The 18980-nt window shown below is 46.6% G+C and overlaps 1 protein-coding gene across 4 annotated transcripts; it reads right to left on the bottom strand.

The window, feature by feature from the left end:
- Positions 1 to 3013: 3013 nt before the first annotated feature.
- Positions 3014 to 18207, bottom strand: LOC139049989 (zinc finger protein 32-like). 4 transcript variants are annotated; one of them, XM_070525970.1, is made up of 5 exons: positions 17872 to 18191; positions 17020 to 17096; positions 11960 to 12086; positions 9575 to 9729; positions 3021 to 3788 (listed from the first exon to the last, which is right to left on the bottom strand). In XM_070525970.1, exons 1-5 carry the CDS (start codon positions 18078 to 18080, stop codon positions 3733 to 3735), a joined length of 624 nt encoding a protein of 207 aa, XP_070382071.1. In that variant the 5' UTR covers positions 18081 to 18191; the 3' UTR covers positions 3021 to 3732. The 4 variants fall into 4 exon arrangements, with proteins under 4 accessions (XP_070382070.1, XP_070382072.1, XP_070382071.1 ...); XM_070525971.1 differs by lacking the exon at positions 9575 to 9729 and having other exon boundaries at positions 3017 to 3788; positions 17872 to 18207; XM_070525968.1 differs by lacking the exon at positions 3021 to 3788 and having other exon boundaries at positions 7738 to 9729; positions 17872 to 18182.
- Positions 18208 to 18980: the final 773 nt, after the last annotated feature.

The following is an 18980-nucleotide window of genomic DNA, read 5'->3' as shown; positions in this document are numbered from 1 at the left end:
CTGTGGCTTTTACAAGAGAACGCTTAGGCAGATGTCAGGAAAAACTGTGCTGCACTCAACGCGAAAGCTTCGCATTGCATTACAGGTGCACCATGGGAACCCCGATTCATTTCTCGCGCTGCCTTAAGGGTTGCGGGGACTGTTGACCAGGGAATTCTTGCATTCACGGATCATAGCGTAACCACTTATCTATTTCGTGGTCAGAAAGATCTGCACTTGGCGCATGATTATCAAGAAAGGCAGCAGCGCAGTAAATATAGTTACGACACATTAATCAGCCATGCCTGGATATAGGCTACTTTTCCTCGACGAATAAGAGCCGCACTCCCGGCGCCGACATGGTCTGTAAGCAATGTGCAGGCGTAAGGCTTCGAACACTCTTTGCAAGCGTGAGACGCTGTTGCGTTATGTTCGATTATTGTTGTGGCACGCGAGTCGAACATTGCATCCCATTGCTCGCATACGTAAGTCCCCTTGGCGAAGCACGTGGCACGATATATTTTCAAATCAGGTGAACAGGTGCAAACACTGATGCACAGGTTGCAGGCCCATTACTGGTCACCTTGGCATTTCCTGGTGGATGCAACGCGGAATGGAAATTGAGATGTAATGTAATGGAATAGTTCTAGTTCTTGAATACTATGGAGATGCCATGACTGCGGAGCTTTTGACTTAATTTCAGCTTTCCCAGATGTCCTCAGGCAACTCTCCACCTGGCGGTTGCATTACGTGATTGGCGCATGAACGAATACGCATACTTTCTGGCGCTTTTTTTTTACACTTAGAGGTATTTCGCGAACATGCACAATCACCATGGTTTTAGTTTTTGTGAATTACCTGAGGGTATGCTAGGCGCCCTTTCATTTTATATCGGACAACTGGAAAGCGAATGTCTGGGAACGCCTACTTCCTTTTAGTTTAGGACACGATTACCTTACTGACCTGTCCTTTATAGCATCTTTTTATGGTGCTTTAATGTAACCTACCTACTCAGGTCCAACTGACAAGAAATTGTCATTTCTCATTACTTTTTATTGCGTTCATTAGAAAAAAATTGTTCTTGATATCAGCGCCCCAACATAGCAACGTAACATTTCAAATACCATAGGAAAACCACGTTTCGTGCGTTATTACGACCTTGAACATGCTTGGCACATCTTCGTGCGTAGTGCAGACAATTGTACAAAGGTAACGTAACCACGTCCTTTCCTCCCTGGTCTCCCTCCCCTCATATTATTTTTTGCCACAACGCGCTAAAGTATTCTGCTATCGGTGCCAAATGAGACGTGAACAGCGGAGTGCGTTTCCGAAGCGTAACCCAAAGTTTAGTGTGCAGAAACTACCAGTCATCAGCATTGAACGATACATCTGGTTTGAATTCACCAGGTGGTGATGCTCGCCTAATATTGCTCTGTTTTGTTCCTCTTTAATTTCAAAGGGAGAAAACAAAAATAAAAAAAACCGATGCGAAAATGTCGTGGTATAGGGCTAGCACCGTCGCATGGTCCAGTAATACCGGATTTGCGAGTCTGTCAATGGTGATAACTATCAGACGGCGCCCATATTACCTTCAGTTATGCTTTTGTCACGGGACCCGCTGCTCGTGTTTGGTTTGATACAGATAGTACATCGGCAAGTAAAGTAATGCGAGTCAACACAGACACAGTCCAGCTAGATAAGAGATTTTTACAGTGGAGATGTTACCGCTTCGCTCTTTTTTTTTTCACCTTCGCGACTTCATCGAACTAGGGGAGAGATTGCTGAGAGAGAGAGTGAAAGGAGAGTATAAAAAATAGCTTCGCGCAGCATAGCGATACGGCGAGGCTGGGTGGAGTCTAGCGGCGGAGAACGAGCTGCGAGGCTGTGACAGAGGTGGCGTGACGTCTTTGTCAGGTGACCTCCAGCTGCTCGCATTTGGCGTCCTTGCCCTGTAGTCATAACTGTCATCGACGGTGTGGTTAAGGATTCATTCATGACGGAGTAGGCGGGTTCTGTGTCCACGAAAGCGACCACAGCGCGGCGATAGCGTCGGTGTTGGTGGTTGTTAGTCTTAGCGTAGGTTTCGCGAGGTGATCTGATCATAGGTCGATGGCACTAGAAGGAAGGAAATCGACATTATTCTAGGTCCTGCAGGCCACAAGAGCTTTGGGCTTTCATGGAGTGGGCGTCTCCCACGACGGAACCGGGTTGTTGAGTTTCCTGGCGGCGTCGTGGACCTGCTGGGCGGCCCAGAGTTGGGAAACGAGTTCTTCGCTCCGGATTGCTTCTTCAAACTGGCGCTTGTGCTGTTTGCAGTTTATGTGAGCTTGCGAGCACGGCCAGAGTAAATGATATACGTTAAGGAATCTATTGAAATTGGTGCAATAAGACTTGTCGTAGAGCTCAGGTATGTAATGGTGTAGTCTGTTTTGCGTGGGGTATGAGTCTATCTGTAGCATTCTGAGTGTAACCACTTGAAATCTCGTGAGAGTGTGGTGTGGCGTGCTACACTACGGCCTCGTTAAGGTTGGGGACGTTGCCGATCTTTGGTCCTAAGTGTGCCGGAAACCAGTATATGACGTGTTTCTTTATTTTTTTCTTTCTAACAATTCTGAGAGGCTCTGCGCAGACCATGCCCTTTAGGAAAGCTCTGATAGCGGCTATGGAGTCGCTGTAGATATGACAAATAGCCTGTTCTGGCTTCCTTGCGATGGTACGGTTCCACTGTTTCATGGCGTCATCAGGTACCCTTTGGGCAGCGTAGCTTTTTTTCGGAGCCTAGCGCATGAATTTTTCACCTCAGCGTGAACACTGCGTGACATTGTTTCGAGTGCGCTTTTACCACGTATTTTCGATGCCCGTTTCTTCCGTTAGAAATTTCGTAATGGTATTGGCCGGTTTACATATCAATCCGGCGCAAACCACTTGCTTAAAAACTTGCGCGGGTCGACGTTTCTAAATAAACAGTTGATTTCCGCCCTAAAGATTGTATGCGTGCCGCGAAGGACGTGACAACAGCAAGATAGCCAGAACAAGAAGAACGCAGGTTTATTGGGAAGTGTTGCTTTTATAGCGGACCGAGTGATAACGGGCCGACCGTAGCGCGCATGTCAGGAACAGGCGCACAGTCATGCACGCACCTGATACATCCTTCCATGTAAACAAAAAAAACAGACTGTTGACATTAGTTAAGCAATTTGATTAAATGCCTCGTCATAGCGAAGGCGTTGCGGCGGTCTAGTGTTCCGGGACGATCTTCTCGGAGCTGGGGTCAGCACCGAATCCGGTGTTGGCCTTCCTTCTGTGTTGGCTGGGCACTGTTGTGCCCCATCAATCGTTCGTGAGGATTCCGAAGCCTGCGATGTTGATCCGGCCGAAGAATGCATTGCAGGTACCTGAGGGTTGTCGACAGGCGTGCTCGTTTCGGTTGTGTCGTCCCCGTCTTCGCTGCTTGTCTCATCATACGGCTCATCCGTTCGTATGAGGTGTTGGCGGTTGCGCCGCAGAACTTGCCCATCTTCGGTTACCAGCTGGTAGGACCTTGGAGCTTGCGTGCCTCTTACCCTCGCTTTCCGGGACCACGTTCTCGTTCCTCGCAGCCGTACTACGTCCCCTCGAGAAAGCTTCGGCAATGGTTTGCCTTGTGCGTGCTGGCAGTGCTTTTTCACCTCTGTGCAGGGTACTTCATGGAAGTCGGGAAGATTGGCTCGAAGGCGCCTCCCTTGCAACAGTTCACCAGGAGATCGCCCGTCCTCAAGTGGAGCTGAGCGATAAGCCAGTAGTCCTTGCCAGAAGTCGTCCCCGGACTCCTGCGTTTTTTTCAAGATGCGTTTGACAATCTGCACGCCTTTTTCTGCCAACCCATTTGACTGCGGGTAATGAGGACTAGAAGTTACATGTGAAAAATCATAGTTTCGTGCAAACATGGCGAAGTCATAACTCGAAAACTGAGGACCATTGTCCGTGCAAACTTCTAACGGGACGCCATATCTTGCGAAGATAGCGCTTAGTGCAGCTATCGCAGTCCTTGAGGTAGTGTCCTGGAGTTGTTGGACCTCTGGAAAGTTCGAGAAGGCATCATAAGCCACAAGATACGAGTCCCCAGCAAAGAAAAATATATCCACTCCAACCCTGTACCACGGGCATCTGGGAACTGACCGCATCAGTAGAGGTTCTTTTGCTTGCGCATAAGCATATTTCTTACAGGTTGAACAGCTCGCATGTAGCGCTACAATTTCACGGTTAAGACCTGGCCAAAAAACAAGGCGACGTGCCCTCTCTTTGCACTTTTGAACCCCAAGATGTCCCGCATGAATTCTGGACAAAATCTTTTTCCGCATACTCTGGGGTACGATTACTTTGGAGCCTTTAAAAGTACCCCATTCACAACAGATAGTTCTTGCGCAAAAGGCTTGAGTTCACCCTCAATGGGTTGGCTCCTTGACCAACGTTCCACCACTACCTGCAGGTAGCTGTCACGCGCAGTTTCTGTCCTCAATTCGCGCTCTGTCGTTGGCGTCACCATGTACCCTAGGGACTGCACTGTGTGAATTTCCACGTCGTTCATGTTTGTGTCTTGTCTGCTGCAGTCATCAGCTGTGGATCGTGATAACATATCAGCCAGAACTAGGTTCTTTCCCGGAATGTAGCGTAAAACAAAGTCATACCTGAACAGACGCAGAAAAAACCTTTGCAGCCGGGGCGGCATGTCATCAATTGCTTTTTCCGCTATCGACACGAGTGGTTTGTGGTCAGTTTCTATGAGTAGCTTTCGCCCGTAGACGAATTGATGGAATTTTTCGCATCCGAAGCAAATGCCAAGGGCCTCCTTTTCAATCTGAGCGTATCTCTGCTCTGCCTGTGTGAGAACGCGTGATGCATATGCTACGGGTCGCCAGTCATCGCTGTGACGTTGCAGCAGAGCTGCTCCTACACCGTCCCGTGAAGCGTCGCACGAAATCTTTGTTTCCTTTTGAGCATCAAAAATAGCAAGCACGGGAGGTGTGGCCAAATCTTGTGTTACTCTCTTCCACTCCCTAGAGTGGTTTTCAGTCCACTGAAAATCTGAGCGAGACTTGATAAGATCTCTCAACAACACTGTTCGTTCAGACAGACGCGGCACAAATTTTCCGAAGTAATTTAACACTACCAGCATGCGTTGAAAATCGGGCTTGCTTGTTGGTTCCGGCATTTCAATCATGCTTTTAACAAGCTGTGGGTTCGGTGATATACCATTTGAGGTTATTATGTCACCAAGAAACTTGATTTCTGTGACGCCGAACTTGCACTTTTGTGCATTAAAAGTTAAGCCAGCTTTTTCGGCTGCTTTCAGGACAGCTACTAGGCGCTCGTCGTGCTCTCGCCGCGTTGAACCCCACACCAAAATGTCATCCATGTATACTAGTACGCCCGGTAGCCCATCTAGAACTTGAGTCATTGTTTGTTGAAACACTTCTGGTGCCGACGATATTCCAAACGGTAGTCGCAAAAATCGGTATCTTCCAAAAGGCGACGAGAAAGTACATATTTTCGACGTTTGCTCATCCAAAGCTATCTGGTGGTAGCCAGAGTTAGCATCCAAGCAGCTGAAGTACGTGGCGCCCGCTAACTTAGCTTCCAAGTTTTCACGCTTAGGGAGGGGAAAATGCTGCCTTTTCACCTGCTGATTGATATTCCTAGGATCCAAACAAACTCGTAGACTGCCATCTTTTTTCTTCACAAGTACCAGGGGGCTTACCCAGTCAGTAGGCTCCTGTTCTTTCACGATGATTTAGCCCGCGCCATTCTTTCGAGTTCATCTTTGAGAGGCTCCTCCAGGGCCAAAGGAACACGACGAGCTGGCTGGACAACCGGTACTGCTCCAGGTTTCAGGACCATGTGATAGGACTGCTTCAGGCAACCAAGTCCCTCGAAGACATGTCTGAAATCCTTCAGAGGACCATATACAGAAGCCGCGTTCACAGCACCCACAGTACGGTGAACCAGTCCCAAGGACTCACGGGCTTCTGGTCCCAGTATGGGCTGGCGACCATTTTTTACAATGAAGAATTTCACCGGAGTGTGCGCATTTCCAACATGCACAATTTTCTACACTGTCCCAAAGCACGTTATGACACCGCCGTTATACGCCCGCAGCACTGTGCTTGTCGGCTGTAGTTCATTTGATGGTAGTTTCCGATAGACCGAAAACGGCAAAAGGCTGGCTTGTGATCCCGTGTCTATCTTGAAGGAAATTCCCTGACCATTAACTTGAGCATTTACAGTCCACTCATTGGTTTTTCCACCTTTACTGCAGACATCTAGGACATCAAAATCGCTCTCTTGAAGTTTGTTGACTTCACTCACTTCTGTCGACTTCCTACAGCACATAGAAAAGTGATTGACACCTTGGCACACATAGCATTTTTTTCCAAATGCTGGGCACTGCTTCGGCCTGTGCTTGCGGTTACAACGCCTGCACTGCAACTGTTCCCCGCCAAGCTTACTCTCGTTTGTGCGCCTCGAAATGGCATCGACGCAGCCGTCTGCTTTGCGCCACACCTCATTTTGTTGTGCGACTGACTCTGCAATTTTGCACATATATTCCGCTTTCAATAACGTCAGCTCTTTCTCCCGAAGCATCTTCTCCCGTAGCTTAGCGTTGTTGGTACCAAAGACAATTTGGTCTCTTACCAGTGAGTCGTGCGATGCTCCAAAGGTGCACTGCGAGGCTTGTTTCTTTAAGTCACGTAAAAATTTTTCGAACGGTTCTCCTTCCGCTTGGGTCCTCGTGCGAAACAGGTACCTTTCATGCACTTCGTTGGTCACCTCTGAGCAGTAGGCGTCGAACTTTTGCATTAAGGTCTTGTAGTCATCCTTGCTCTCGTTCGGTTCGAACTTGAAATTGTTGAATACATCGAGCGCCTCGTCACCCGCGATGCTCAGCAGAAGTGCAGCTTTCGAAGCCTCACTTTTCGGCTGGTCCTTCACTTCCGTTGCTTGCAGGAAGAGCTCAAATGTTTGCTTGAAACGCTTCCACGATGCCGAGACGTTCCCCGCGAGACGCAGGGGCTCCGGTGCCTGCAGCCGTTCCATGCTTCGTCTTCCACGGCTGCCGAAGCTAGACCGTCGTAGCCACTTCTGACACCATGTATGCGTGCCGCGAAGGACGTGACAACAGCAAGATAGCCAGAACAAGAAGAACGCAGGTTTATTGGGAACTGTTGCTTTTATAGCCGACCGAGTGATAACGGGCCGACCGTAGCGCGCATGTCAGGAACAGGCGCACAGTCATGCACGCACCTGATACAAAGATCACGGTATTCTCATTGAACTACCGCCCGCTCTTTGAGCATGACGCTCGTGAATACTTGTAGAAGTGTTGTAATCGGTGAAATGGAGTAAAAAAATGTAAGCTGCTAGACCACAGCTTTTCACCCTTTCAATTGTCAAACAGCGATTCTTGAGTAGGTTTCCGGCCAGCTGTTTAGCTCTCCAAACAGTGATCCGCGAATGATCGGTGCCTTCCTTGGCTTTTGCAGCCCATGTCGCTGCAGGTGACATGGCCACTCATTGTGGCAGTTGTCGGGACCACGGTCTTCGTAATCTCCTGGGGCAGAGGTCCGTACTCGGGCGATTGTCGTAGCCTGCGGCTAGCGCCCTCGTCCATCACGATGTTTACGCTATATTCATGGCTGGTAGGGTTTATTCGGTTTCCACAAAGCACCTATACGAAATGTCATGTTGTAGTGACGGTGAACAACCCAGTCCGAAGAACCATGAGTCATGAAATACTCTTTATTGAGCGAACCGGAACCAACAAACAAATTACATTCGGGCAAAAAGATAGCGCCGCGTACATGAGTCGATCGTTGAAGAAATGATTTGCGGTTAACGAGTATCGGCTATTCTCGCTTTTTTCGTAGAAGATTCCAACGTTATCATTCGCGCTCGCGTGCCATCCAGAATGCACAACTGTATTCCGGCCGCGCATGCAATTTGATTACAACATGCTCGACTATAGCAGAATGTTCTGATACATGCTGGTGCATCATGCCCCGAGCTGTAACATAACATTTCTTATTCGGTGAAATGCGTTCAGTCGAAAAAGATGTAGAAGTACGCGTGTCAGTCATATAACTAAAACTATCTCAATCGTCCTGTGATTGCTCGCAGGGATACGTTTGTCACATCAGGCTGAAAATTCCACAGCTGTAATTAGAGGGGAGCGCAAGTCAAAAGGGACGACTTCCCAGTGAATAAGAAACTGCACTTTAAAACTGGCAGAGGTTCTACCTCAATACAACAATAATTAAAATATATGCAGTGAAAGAACATATATAGTTGAGCTCCACATGATTTGAGTCTAATACAGCCTCACTGTTGTCATCGGCATGATAAAGAACTAAAATCTTCGGTATGAATACATGAACCAAAAACAGAACCAAAACATTACGTGCATTGAACAATTTGTAAGCGAAACAAATGTTCCTATGCCGTCGTCTATATATTGTAAAAGCTGCTTCTGAAAAGCAGCAAGGCCTAAGGGCCTCAATTATTAGCAGAGATTAGTTTTTAGTTGACAAGACCACAGCGCCTCGTTTTTAAAGGGTTCCTCATGCGAGGGAATCCCTTCTATTCACACTGCAGAATCATTAAAAGCATGGTTAGCTAAAGCATGTTTACTAGTACACTTTCAAAACACTTGTACAAAACTAAACGAGGTGTCAAGGATCTTGTGCGAACATTCAACCATCTAGTTACACAAAGCTGCAGCAGATTAGGGTTTGTCTACAAATGAGCTTCCTAAAGCTACGTTGGCCAGCAGCGTAGTTTTGCGAAGAGTAAGCACTAGCCAGGACCTGCTGTATACTTAGACATTGACTTAGAAATTGTGCTGGAGACATCGTTTTGTCACGTAATTTCGAAAAATCAAGGCGCATACTTTGTGTTGCATTTCAATCAGCAGTTATAAAAGTTAAAATAAGCCCGTCTTTCCACACTATGCATTGGTTTAGTTTCTCGCCCCTGTGGGAGAATGTCAGCGTTATTTTCCTGAAAATCTTCATGGTCACGGTAATAAGCAATACCCGTGGGCGACTTACTTCACTTGCGCACTAGTCACCCTGTTACGACGGCACCCCCCCCCCCTCACCCGTATGCGCCACGAGATGTGCAATCAGTTGAGGTGCATCTGTAAACGACTTTTTGCACAATTCGCACCTAATGCTCTTGCAGACATGTGCGTCGAGGGTTCCTTGCTTTGCGAAGCGGACTCCACACTTCTTGCACTCGTACGGGCAGTTGCCCTCGTGAATTCTTTGGCGGTGTCCTAGGAGATCTGATTTGCGCTTAAAGGAGAGATTACATATGTCGCAAACAAAAGGTCTGTCGTTACTGTGTGATGTGAGGTGACTTTTAAGTTCCCCTTTGTTTTTGAATGCTTTAGTACATATTTGGCAGGTATGGGGTTTCACGCCTGTGTGAATCCGTTGATGATTGAGGAAATGCGACTTGTTCGCGAACGATTTACCACATATTTCGCATTTGTAAGGTCTCTCGCCTGTATGCGTGCGGTAATGCACAATTAGACTATCAGCCCTGCTTAACCATTTACCACATTTTTCACATTGGCGGCTCGACTTCTTTACAGCTGATAGAGTGCCCGTGTGTTCATTTGTTTGCCCCTGTAGGGTGTCCCGTCTGCTGGAAACCTTTCCACTGACACCACTGGACTCTTTCTGTTCCCTTTCTCCGGTTCCAGTGGGATTCCTGCATGGATACGGACAAATTAGCTCTAAATGGCCGACTCTCTTTATGGGACGACAAAAACACATTGTGACTTACTGAGAGTTTTACAAACTAAATCACACGGTAATGGTAGGTCGACTTGTTCAATTTGAGCGCTAATTTGCTGCATTGATATTTAGCGCTCTATTTGGACTCTAGATTTTTTGGACTCTAGAACTTTCCTCGTTAGAGATGCAAGCATACCAGATGCCCTGCTTTATCTAATGCGTCATGTATATCCTGCATGAAACAGGTTCAGGCGAGTATAAATATCTGTCAGTGATGGTCATTTGAAAAATACCCGGTCTAAGTAATAAAAGTAGAACTCCATCTTCAACACGCTCACAAGGTGCATTAAAGCTAAAGTCCGGAAACCTGCCCTCACAAGTGAGACATTTGGCATTGAGAAGCATTGGCATTGAGCTGATATACCTAACCGTTTTATGACGAAGCTCCTGCGGCGAGCGTCGGTGGCATACCAGACCGAACGACCACAACAGCGAAAGATGAAAGAGCGAACGCGGATAGGCAGAAGACGCGAGACATGAATGGTCAAGAACCTGAAACTTGTGAGAGATGCCCCTTCAGTGAGACGAGTGCAGAAAACTGGTTTGATGCTGACCCACCCGACCACTCGTTTCATTCTAGCATATGCTCTCAGCCACAGCGCTCATTTCGCACTATGATCAGCTCCTGTCGGTTCTCGCTTATGGCTGTTTGGATTGCTTGGTTCGGTTGTCTTGGTTCGCGATTGTTTTGCAGTCGTATTTTTCGCACGACGCAAATTGTTTAGGATTTTATGGAAGCCAAGCAGCACCAGCTATTACACAGGATCCTTCCATCAGTCATTTACAAAAACCGTCGCCCTTGACCTCTGATACGGGTCTGTCAGTATATTTGCCTCAGTATATCGCGAAATGAAAACACGTGCACAGCTTCTCTCAAATTTCGCATTATGGATTTTCCTAGTGGTCGGTCAATTTTTGAGGACGGATTGTATGCTAGGAAGAGTAAAAAAGTTCCCTGGCATGGTACACTGTACTAACACATGAAGACGAAAACCTGCTGCACACGTGGTAATGCCAAAACTGCCCAAGTGCCCAAGTAAACGTTTGCCACTGTAGGTTGACCTCCTCAACAACACATGCGAGAACCCAATGCAATACCTAAAGGTCATTTTGTTCTTTTCATTGGTTCTTTCTTTTCCGTCGATCGTTTGTTCGCTCGTTCGTTCGATGTTTCTTGCCTTCGGTCATATTCCGCCGTTACAACCTTGCTTGCTTACGGAGGTATGAGACATTCCTGATGATGACATCTTTCTCGCACTGCACTAGAGTGGCTTTTCTGCGCGTATAGGGCATTAAAATTAGCCACTTGGGGCTCTGGTTTTAGGAAATAGAAATGGCGCGAAGAATAACTCTTCGCTTTAGTTCTGACACGTGTAGGTAGACCGACTCCTCGTCGGACACCATACGTCTTAACTCAAGCCTCACATTTCGAATACGAAGAAAAACTTCCGGGTTGAAGTTTTCCTGCAGTGTTTGTATGAAGGCATGTAACATGTGAATCGCATTCGAACTGCACACCGTTCGTACCGAAGGTGCCAGGCAAACGACAAACACCTAGTCTACTCCCCCCATATGCAACAAGCACAGACAACAAATGCTGCAGTGTTTTCCTGTAGACTGGATCACATATGCTGCCGAAGAAGCTAGTATTTTCTCTTGTTTTTCTAGGTAAGTTTATGAACGCTGAAAGCATTAACGTATTGCTGGTAGAAGTGTAGAAAATTACAACGGGCAGTAGAGCAGAGACAGCACATACAGTGTATGTCTTTTATGCAGCCTGTCGCCCGTTTGAAATGTCTACGCTAAGCACTAGATGAAGATTGGTCGCCATTCTTGCGGTAATGTGGTTTTTACTTGTATACTTCTATTTATTCTTCTTGCAGTTGTTCACATGACTCATGCAATGTTATGGTTTGGTTCGAGCCATGAGGTTATTTTGTACGTCGTTTCTAATAATGCCAGCTGGGTCGGCATCGCCGCACCAGCCGAACGCTCTACACGACTGATGCAGTATCTGTTTCAGCCATCACAGCTTGCCCTCCGAAGGAGAAATTGCGATGTAGAGGCATCATTGTTATACCGGGTAACAATTTCTTGTCTCTCTAAGTTGCTCCTTAAGGGAAATTTTCTAAATGTGAACTTACGTGGCGCCATCTTCAAAATTGGCAGGTGCTTCCTCCATGCCAGCGTGGCTTGCACTGAGCCGTACGCTATCAATGCTCCTGATGGACCCCAGAGGCTGGCAACTTCTGCTGCCATTGTCAGGGGCGCCTGTATGGCATAAAATTATAGCAAAGGTGTTCATTCACTGTAGTGAAAGGGCACTTCGTGAGGAATGAATATTTCATGCTTATGGTACAAGGGAAGAAGCTTTTAGTGGTAGGGAAAATTCACTGCTGTGCGCGGTGCTTTTTCCGTGGCGATGAGGTAGCCGAGAACAGTCAAGATTGTGCAGTGTTGGATTCTTCATAAGCTTATCACGTTTTATTTCAAACCATGGGCAGAACACGACAGTGCTGGATGCGAAAAACGACATTTCGGTTTCTTGTGCGTGAAAAGCTTGACCCAATATATTTGCTGTGTTATCAAGTAATAAACACGCCGGATGCCTTAAGAAGTCATTGCTTATTGTTCACCTATTATGAGCAGCAGACGACGACAATGAAAGATTGAGAGAACGAATTTGTACTGAGGGATTCAAAATTTTTGTCTGTCGTATGCCCTTAATTTATTGACCGTCTATAACACAGGTGTGTCATCGAAATACGTACTCGCCTTTCAGATAGTGGTTATCCAAAACCCCTTTATTGACTAGTGTAGCTGAAGTGCATAGGCACCCGCTGTATGCACTGCAGGTTTACCAGCTCATTACGAGCACTAAAACGGCTGTCCTCGGCATTGTTTCTGTTTATACCATCAATAGATGAACGGACAATAATAAAAAAAATTCTTAATGCGCACAGTAAGAGTCGTATCGCAGACAGCACATCAGCTTGAAAAGAAATGCAGAAGTGGTAATTTATGAGACAATGTCCCTAAACTATATAACAGAAAGCCTCAAAGCACGTTAAAAGTGGGAACTGTATGGATAGCGCTGTAAGTATTTAGCTAGGTGCACATACTCCCTATAATGGCGCAGAAATTGCATGAAACTGAAAGGAAAGTGTTGGAACCTAAAAGCCCGAAATTACTGAAGAATCCTCCTCACGACGACCATCGACGTTACTGCAATTATCATTAAAACTGCTGGGGTGTAATGAATGAATGAATATGTGTTGTTTAGTGGCGCAAGGGCCAGGTACGGCCGAAGAGCGCCAAGACAGTGTTACCGATTTCGCAGTGGAATGATGAGTTCTGTGAAATTCATGGGACGTGGCTGTAAAGGGGCCTAAAAATAGTCGCTGTAAAGTGCGTAAAGTCTAGGTGCAATAAGATTATGGCGATAACCAATGATGAGTACTATGAGTCTTAGACTGCATTGCGGAAGAGTCATATGATATATAGAACAAGGAAGATGCAAAAATTAGCTGCAGCATAACTGCCTCACCAGAGCCCTTGAAACGCAAGGGCCCGGAGGCACGCGCTCTACAGTACGACTATCAAAGTGGCATCATCTGAAGAGAGGAAATGCTACGAATGTATTGGACTAATAACTCATAAGACCACATCTCTGAGGAAACCTACACTATGTCTGTATTAAAAAGCGATTCTGGACGGAGAAAGATTGCAGGATGAAGAGGAATGTACAGCCGGTATGCTAAGGAAAAATGTCTTTCTCTCAGATTCGGCTTCCCGACACTCAGGAGGACGTGGAGTACGGTCAGCCTTTCCCCGCATCTACCACAGGTTGGAGGCTGAATTCCAGTGAGTAGAAAATTATGGGTGCCAAATTATGTGTCCCATTCTGTTATGACAATAGCACATCTGTTCATCGCAATTTTGTAGTAGAGGGCCAGTATCCTAACTGTGGCTTTATCAGGTGGAGCTGATTTGTTTCTGCGTCCCACATGCATTGCCAGTGGTTTCGCAGTTTCTTTCGTAAGAAAGGCCTCAGATCCGTGACAGGCACCTCAGCGGTAAGGTTAACGGCTTGCGATGCGATTGACGTGGCCATCTCGTCCGCATGAACGTTACCCTTGATGCTCCTATAGCCAGGTACTCAGCACATAATGATATGCTGGTTAGATATGTACGCTTTATACAAGACGGAATAGAGTTCATTAAGTACTAAATATCTGTGTGTATAGAGTGACATCAAGGCCTTCACGACGCTTAGGGTATCTGGATATATCGCTGATTTTTGAACTTTTGATTTTCTATATGCTTCACAGTAGACAGTAAAGTGTAGGCATCCATCATAAAGATACTTGCTTCCGGATGCAGTACATCGAATTCTGAGACGGATGGGCCGATGGCAGCATAGGACACCCCGGCAGTTGACGTCCAAGCGTCTGTGTAGAACTCTGCGCAGAAGTGCGTCTACTGGAGTTCTAGAAAATTCATTCGGATTTCGATCTCTGGTGCGTGTTCTGTTAGTTCGAAAAAGGCTATATCTCATTCTGTTACCTGCCACTCCATGGGTGGTAACAGCGTGGTTGGATGCATTAGGTGAAGCTCGCGGAGTGGGACATGCATTTCATAACTAAGCTCCCTCGCACGAAGTTGAAAAGAAAAGGCAAGAGACAAAACGGGGAAATTGCGACAGAATCATCCCCAGGATGACCAATGACGCTACTGCAATTAGCATTAAAACTGCATGGAAACATCGTATTTTTGAATGCAGCTTTGTTTACAACATCAAGGGGAGGGGGGGGGGGGAGTTGGCTAAGAATGTTTACGGCACTACTACACCCACATGCCTAAGTGTCTATGCCTTCGTAGGCTACAGAAATCATTCTCGAGAGGACTTGTTGCGAAACCGGCTAACAGACTGCTGCAGGGTAGGGATATCACTTCGCATACCGTTACTTGGTTCCCGGCGCACATGGGGACACTGGAGGGAGCCCCACGTAACCTCAACGAGGTGGCGCACAGGGAGGCACGAGGATTAGTAAGATCTTGATGAGGGCTAGTTGGTTCATACTTAGAACTGAGGTGAAACAGCGCGAAAAAGACGAGGACACAAGGAAACAAATACCACAGACAAACGAGGATTAGTGTGCCGTGTACTCCCTGAAGGGGCTGGATCTCCCGCTCCTGAGTACAGGGACCAACTGTTAACCTACAACGAAATCACCAAGCATTATTACTTAGGGCGCAGGGCATTCCCGTTGCCACATCCTAAATTAAATAGGCCGCAGGCGGTTACATTAAGGCTTCTGCAGACACGGACGTACCCTAACCCTGTCATCATGAATAAAATTAATCCGGGCTGCGGGGTTTCAGTCTATTGTAGTAAGTGTGGGGGTTTGCTCGATTTACAACACATGCTGTGGCGCTGCTTGGCGTTGGCCGGTGATGGTTCTCGAGGTGAAGAGTGGTGGCAGCGAATGCTGCACAGTGAAGTGCTGGCGGACCAACTCAGGGCTGTCCAGAGGGCCCGTGTGATAGCAGAGGGGCTCGGCCTCTCTGTACCGACGTGGGAGTGTCCCACATCAGTCCCAGACTGATCCCTCAGGACCTAAATAAAGTTCTTCATACCCATACAGAAATCATTTAACGTGGATTACCAACTACCGGAACTAAAGCTTGTGGTTTCATCTTCGACTTCGAATGAACTACAATGTGATCATCAGCCTGGTTACACCCACTGCCGGGCAAAGGACTCTCCCATACTTCTCGAACTAGCCCGTCCATGTACTAACTGTGGGCATGCTGTGCCTGCAAACTTCTTAATCTCATCCGCCCACCTAACTTTCTGCCGCCTCCAGCTACGCTTCCTTTGGAATGCAGTCCGTATCCTTTAATGACCATCGGTTATCTTCCCTCCTTATTACATGTCCTGCCCATGCCCATTTCTTTTTCTTGATTTCAACTAAGATGTCATTGACTCGCGTCTGTTCCCTCACATAATCTGCTCTTTTCTTATCCCTTAACGTTACAACCATCATTCTTCATAGGCGCATAGGCGTAATTTAAGGAACTTATATTTTTGTTGTCTGGCATTCTCAACTTTATTAGTTTTGCCGTTAAAGTCACAACCTTTGTCAGGCCAGCTATAGAGGCTGTGCAGATAGTGGGAAAAGGAATAATGCTTGACGCGTCCAACGAAAGCTAATTAAATTAGCAAAAATGACATTCAGTTTGGAAGGCCTGTTTTTCAGCATGGCGTAGATTTACTCGTTAACAAAACGTTACCATTTTGAAGCAGTGGCACACTCATCGGAAATCGTTTAGTACAGTGATTTTTACTCTGTCAATACTAATAATGTTCATGTTTCAGAACCACATAGTCGGGATATTTGGTAAAAATTTATGGCAACAGAGCGCAAACAACTACCTAAAAATTTGTTTCTTTTTGCGCTGCATTTTAATTAACCTTTTAAGGTTGCTTATGCTGCGGTTGTGATTTCGCATGATTGGTATGAAAAAACGAAGATCTCGAATACAAACTGTTTCGGTGCCCCAAATTGTACACTGTACCTACTGCACTCGGCCGCAGCGGGACATGTCTGCTGCTCCTAACATGCTATTTATGAGCAATTCTCACACTCTGCCTAAAACATAAGTGCACCGTTATGACTCTCTGGTAAAGACATCTGAAACGCTACCCCAATTGCACGTCACAAATTGCATTCGCACCAGAGCATTTTCTTTGTAAACCAGCGTGATCAGTTTAAGGGAAACATTGTCCTGATGTTACTAGGTCAAACCCACTGAGATTCTGCTCGACGAATAAAATTTTAGACCAATGCTTAAGCGCTGATTCAATTTACGAGCGTATCGGCGTATGCAGCGAGTCACTGCATGGAATGTACACTCTCGGCTTCTGCCCTCATCTTCTAGGAGCGTGCTTTACCTGCCCACCGATGCAATAACAAATTCATTCAAAAACTTCTACTGCATAGGTTGTGTATGAATTTGGATATATTCAGATAAGCACAAAATTCTTAGTAAGGACAGTAATAAGCTGGCTCGTGCGGAAACAGTCTTGGCCGCGATAGTAAAGTGCATCTTTATACGCAATAAATGTGCCTCTACTACGGCAACCATATGGGCTATCTGCCATGTTTGTGGGAAAGGCGAGTGACAATCGCCTACGTACCGTCGACGTTGGAATTCTTGTCGATCGTCGGCGTGTGGTGCGTGTTCCCCTGGTTGCGCAAGGCGTCGTCAGCAATCCTACAATTAAAGTATTGGTCAGACAGTTACTAGCTCTAAGAAAAAATGAAGTGAAATCATGTTTAATGCATACACGGGACAAAGAGCTACGGCACGCCGTTGCGTGTGTGGAGTGCAAGACTTATACATCAATGAAAAATATTTTCTTCAGTAAGTATACGCCTGCGTCAACCTAAGGTTTGATCCTGAGGACATTAAATAAAGTTCATCATACCATACCATACTAAGTATACGTTCGCTTCATGTTCTGAAAAATCTTATCCTGAGCGCAATAGAGCTGACTTAGCGCTGAACATGGCACGTTGTCGGGGTCGCAGGAGTAGAAGGAGACGAGGTGCCGTCACCGGGAGCCATGGCGCAAAGCAGGCCGCTGCGGCCGCTGCGGAGCTCCGTAGTGAGGACGGGGAACGGCACCCTCCACCAGAATGTTGCGCGAACGAAAGATTGAAACTATTTACAAGGGATAATGCAGCGCTGCCCAGTTCTGCCCACAGCTCGAGAGCCAGCGAGCGTTCTTCCTTCGTTTTTCTCGAGTTATGGCGCCTACGCGCCTCGTTCAAACAATCAAATACTATATGCGTGTAGCAATATTTTCGCCCGGGCCTTGCGTCGACGCGTCTTGATCTAAATACGCTTCCGATTTCAAAGCTCAAGCTGGCTCTCAAAAAGACCCGGTTTAGGTGGGTACAAATGTACAGATATTAAAGCCTATTATATGGGTCATATCTAAGGGGAACAGTAATCAATGAAAAAATTGAAAAGTGGTAAAGCTCACGTTCTGTTGGCGTCCACAGCAGATGAAGTGCCCTGGGTACCGTCACGGCTTGTACTTGGTATTGCTTCGCCCTTCATGCTTAAGTCAAGAGGCGTATATTCGTTGCTGCTTTCTTCAGCCATGCCTGATGTCTCGATGTCCTGTAATATTGCTTCGCCCTTCATGCTTAAGTCAAGAGGCGTATATTCGTTGCTGCTTTCTTCAGCCATGCTTGATGTTTCGATGTCCTGTAACTGGTGTGTACTTTCGACAGCGAGTTATTTATTCATCGCGCATGCGCACTCATTGCCGAGAAACAACGGAAACAAAGCTTTTGTCACTTCCGGGTTTCGAAGAAAATGATACCCCACGGCTGGAAAAAAAGAACGAGACGTTTGAATGCGCCAGTAGCTTGTCGCGACTGTGCAAAGTTTTGAACGCAAGCAGGGGCACCCCGATAAACCGTGCTATCTTTGGGCAAAATGTGCATTTATTGGATGATATCGCTACTTTTTTTTTCATGGTCCTCTAAAAGTGAAGTGCACATCTTGCTGGTAATAGACCGTTGCTCGTGTAAGCACTGGTGGAAGAGCAGGTGGTATATAAGCTAAGATATACCTAACTAGCTTATGATTACCAGATTCTTCAATTCTGCTGACTGCTGCGGCACTCTCTGACTCAGTTGAAATGAAGCCGGTAGTTCTTACCACGCGACCAGTGGCGCTTGCTTTGTTCTGTTGCCCACAAATGGCGGTGCTGTTTTCGCTAACCCCTAGCAATACAGATGTACAACTTATTCGCAATTAACGCGCATATTCGGTAACGAATGCTCATGCGCCGGGCATAGCCGTAGCTCAGTCTTACGCACCACAGAAGGCAACAGTTTTGAGTGATTACTCTACAGTAGTAAATTGCGTTTCATGTCCAGTACTACGAGTGGCACAGTCCATAAATAAAATACGCTACTTCCCAATCCGGCCTTAAAATGTTTCTCTTTCGGAAACGTTAACTAAGGATGAATCAAAAAGTATCAATTGTGAGCTCTTTATGACAGTTACGAGCGTGGAGCCACAACAAAGAAGGGGCCGCGAGCTGAAACAAGCCAAGTCAACAGACGAGTCAGTTTTCCC

This window comes from Dermacentor albipictus, chromosome 9 (assembly GCF_038994185.2).
Source record: "Dermacentor albipictus isolate Rhodes 1998 colony chromosome 9, USDA_Dalb.pri_finalv2, whole genome shotgun sequence".
Lineage (NCBI taxonomy): Eukaryota > Metazoa > Arthropoda > Arachnida > Ixodida > Ixodidae > Dermacentor > Dermacentor albipictus.
The sequence above is the reverse complement of the archived record's forward strand: the minus strand, read 5'-3'. Positions and strand labels throughout refer to the sequence as shown.

Bases quoted from the DNA above. Each gene is read 5' to 3' on its own strand.
- LOC139049989 (XM_070525968.1), bottom strand. From the start codon at position 18,080: ATGGCTGAAGAAAGCAGCAACGAATATACGCCTCTTGACTTAAGCATG. The intron at 17,097-17,871 runs GTGAGCTTTACC...CTTTAATTGTAG, and splicing joins GCTGTGGACGCCAACAGAAC to GATTGCTGACGACGCCTTGC. The intron at 12,087-17,019 runs GTACGTAGGCGA...TATGCCATACAG, and splicing joins CAAGAATTCCAACGTCGACG to GCGCCCCTGACAATGGCAGC.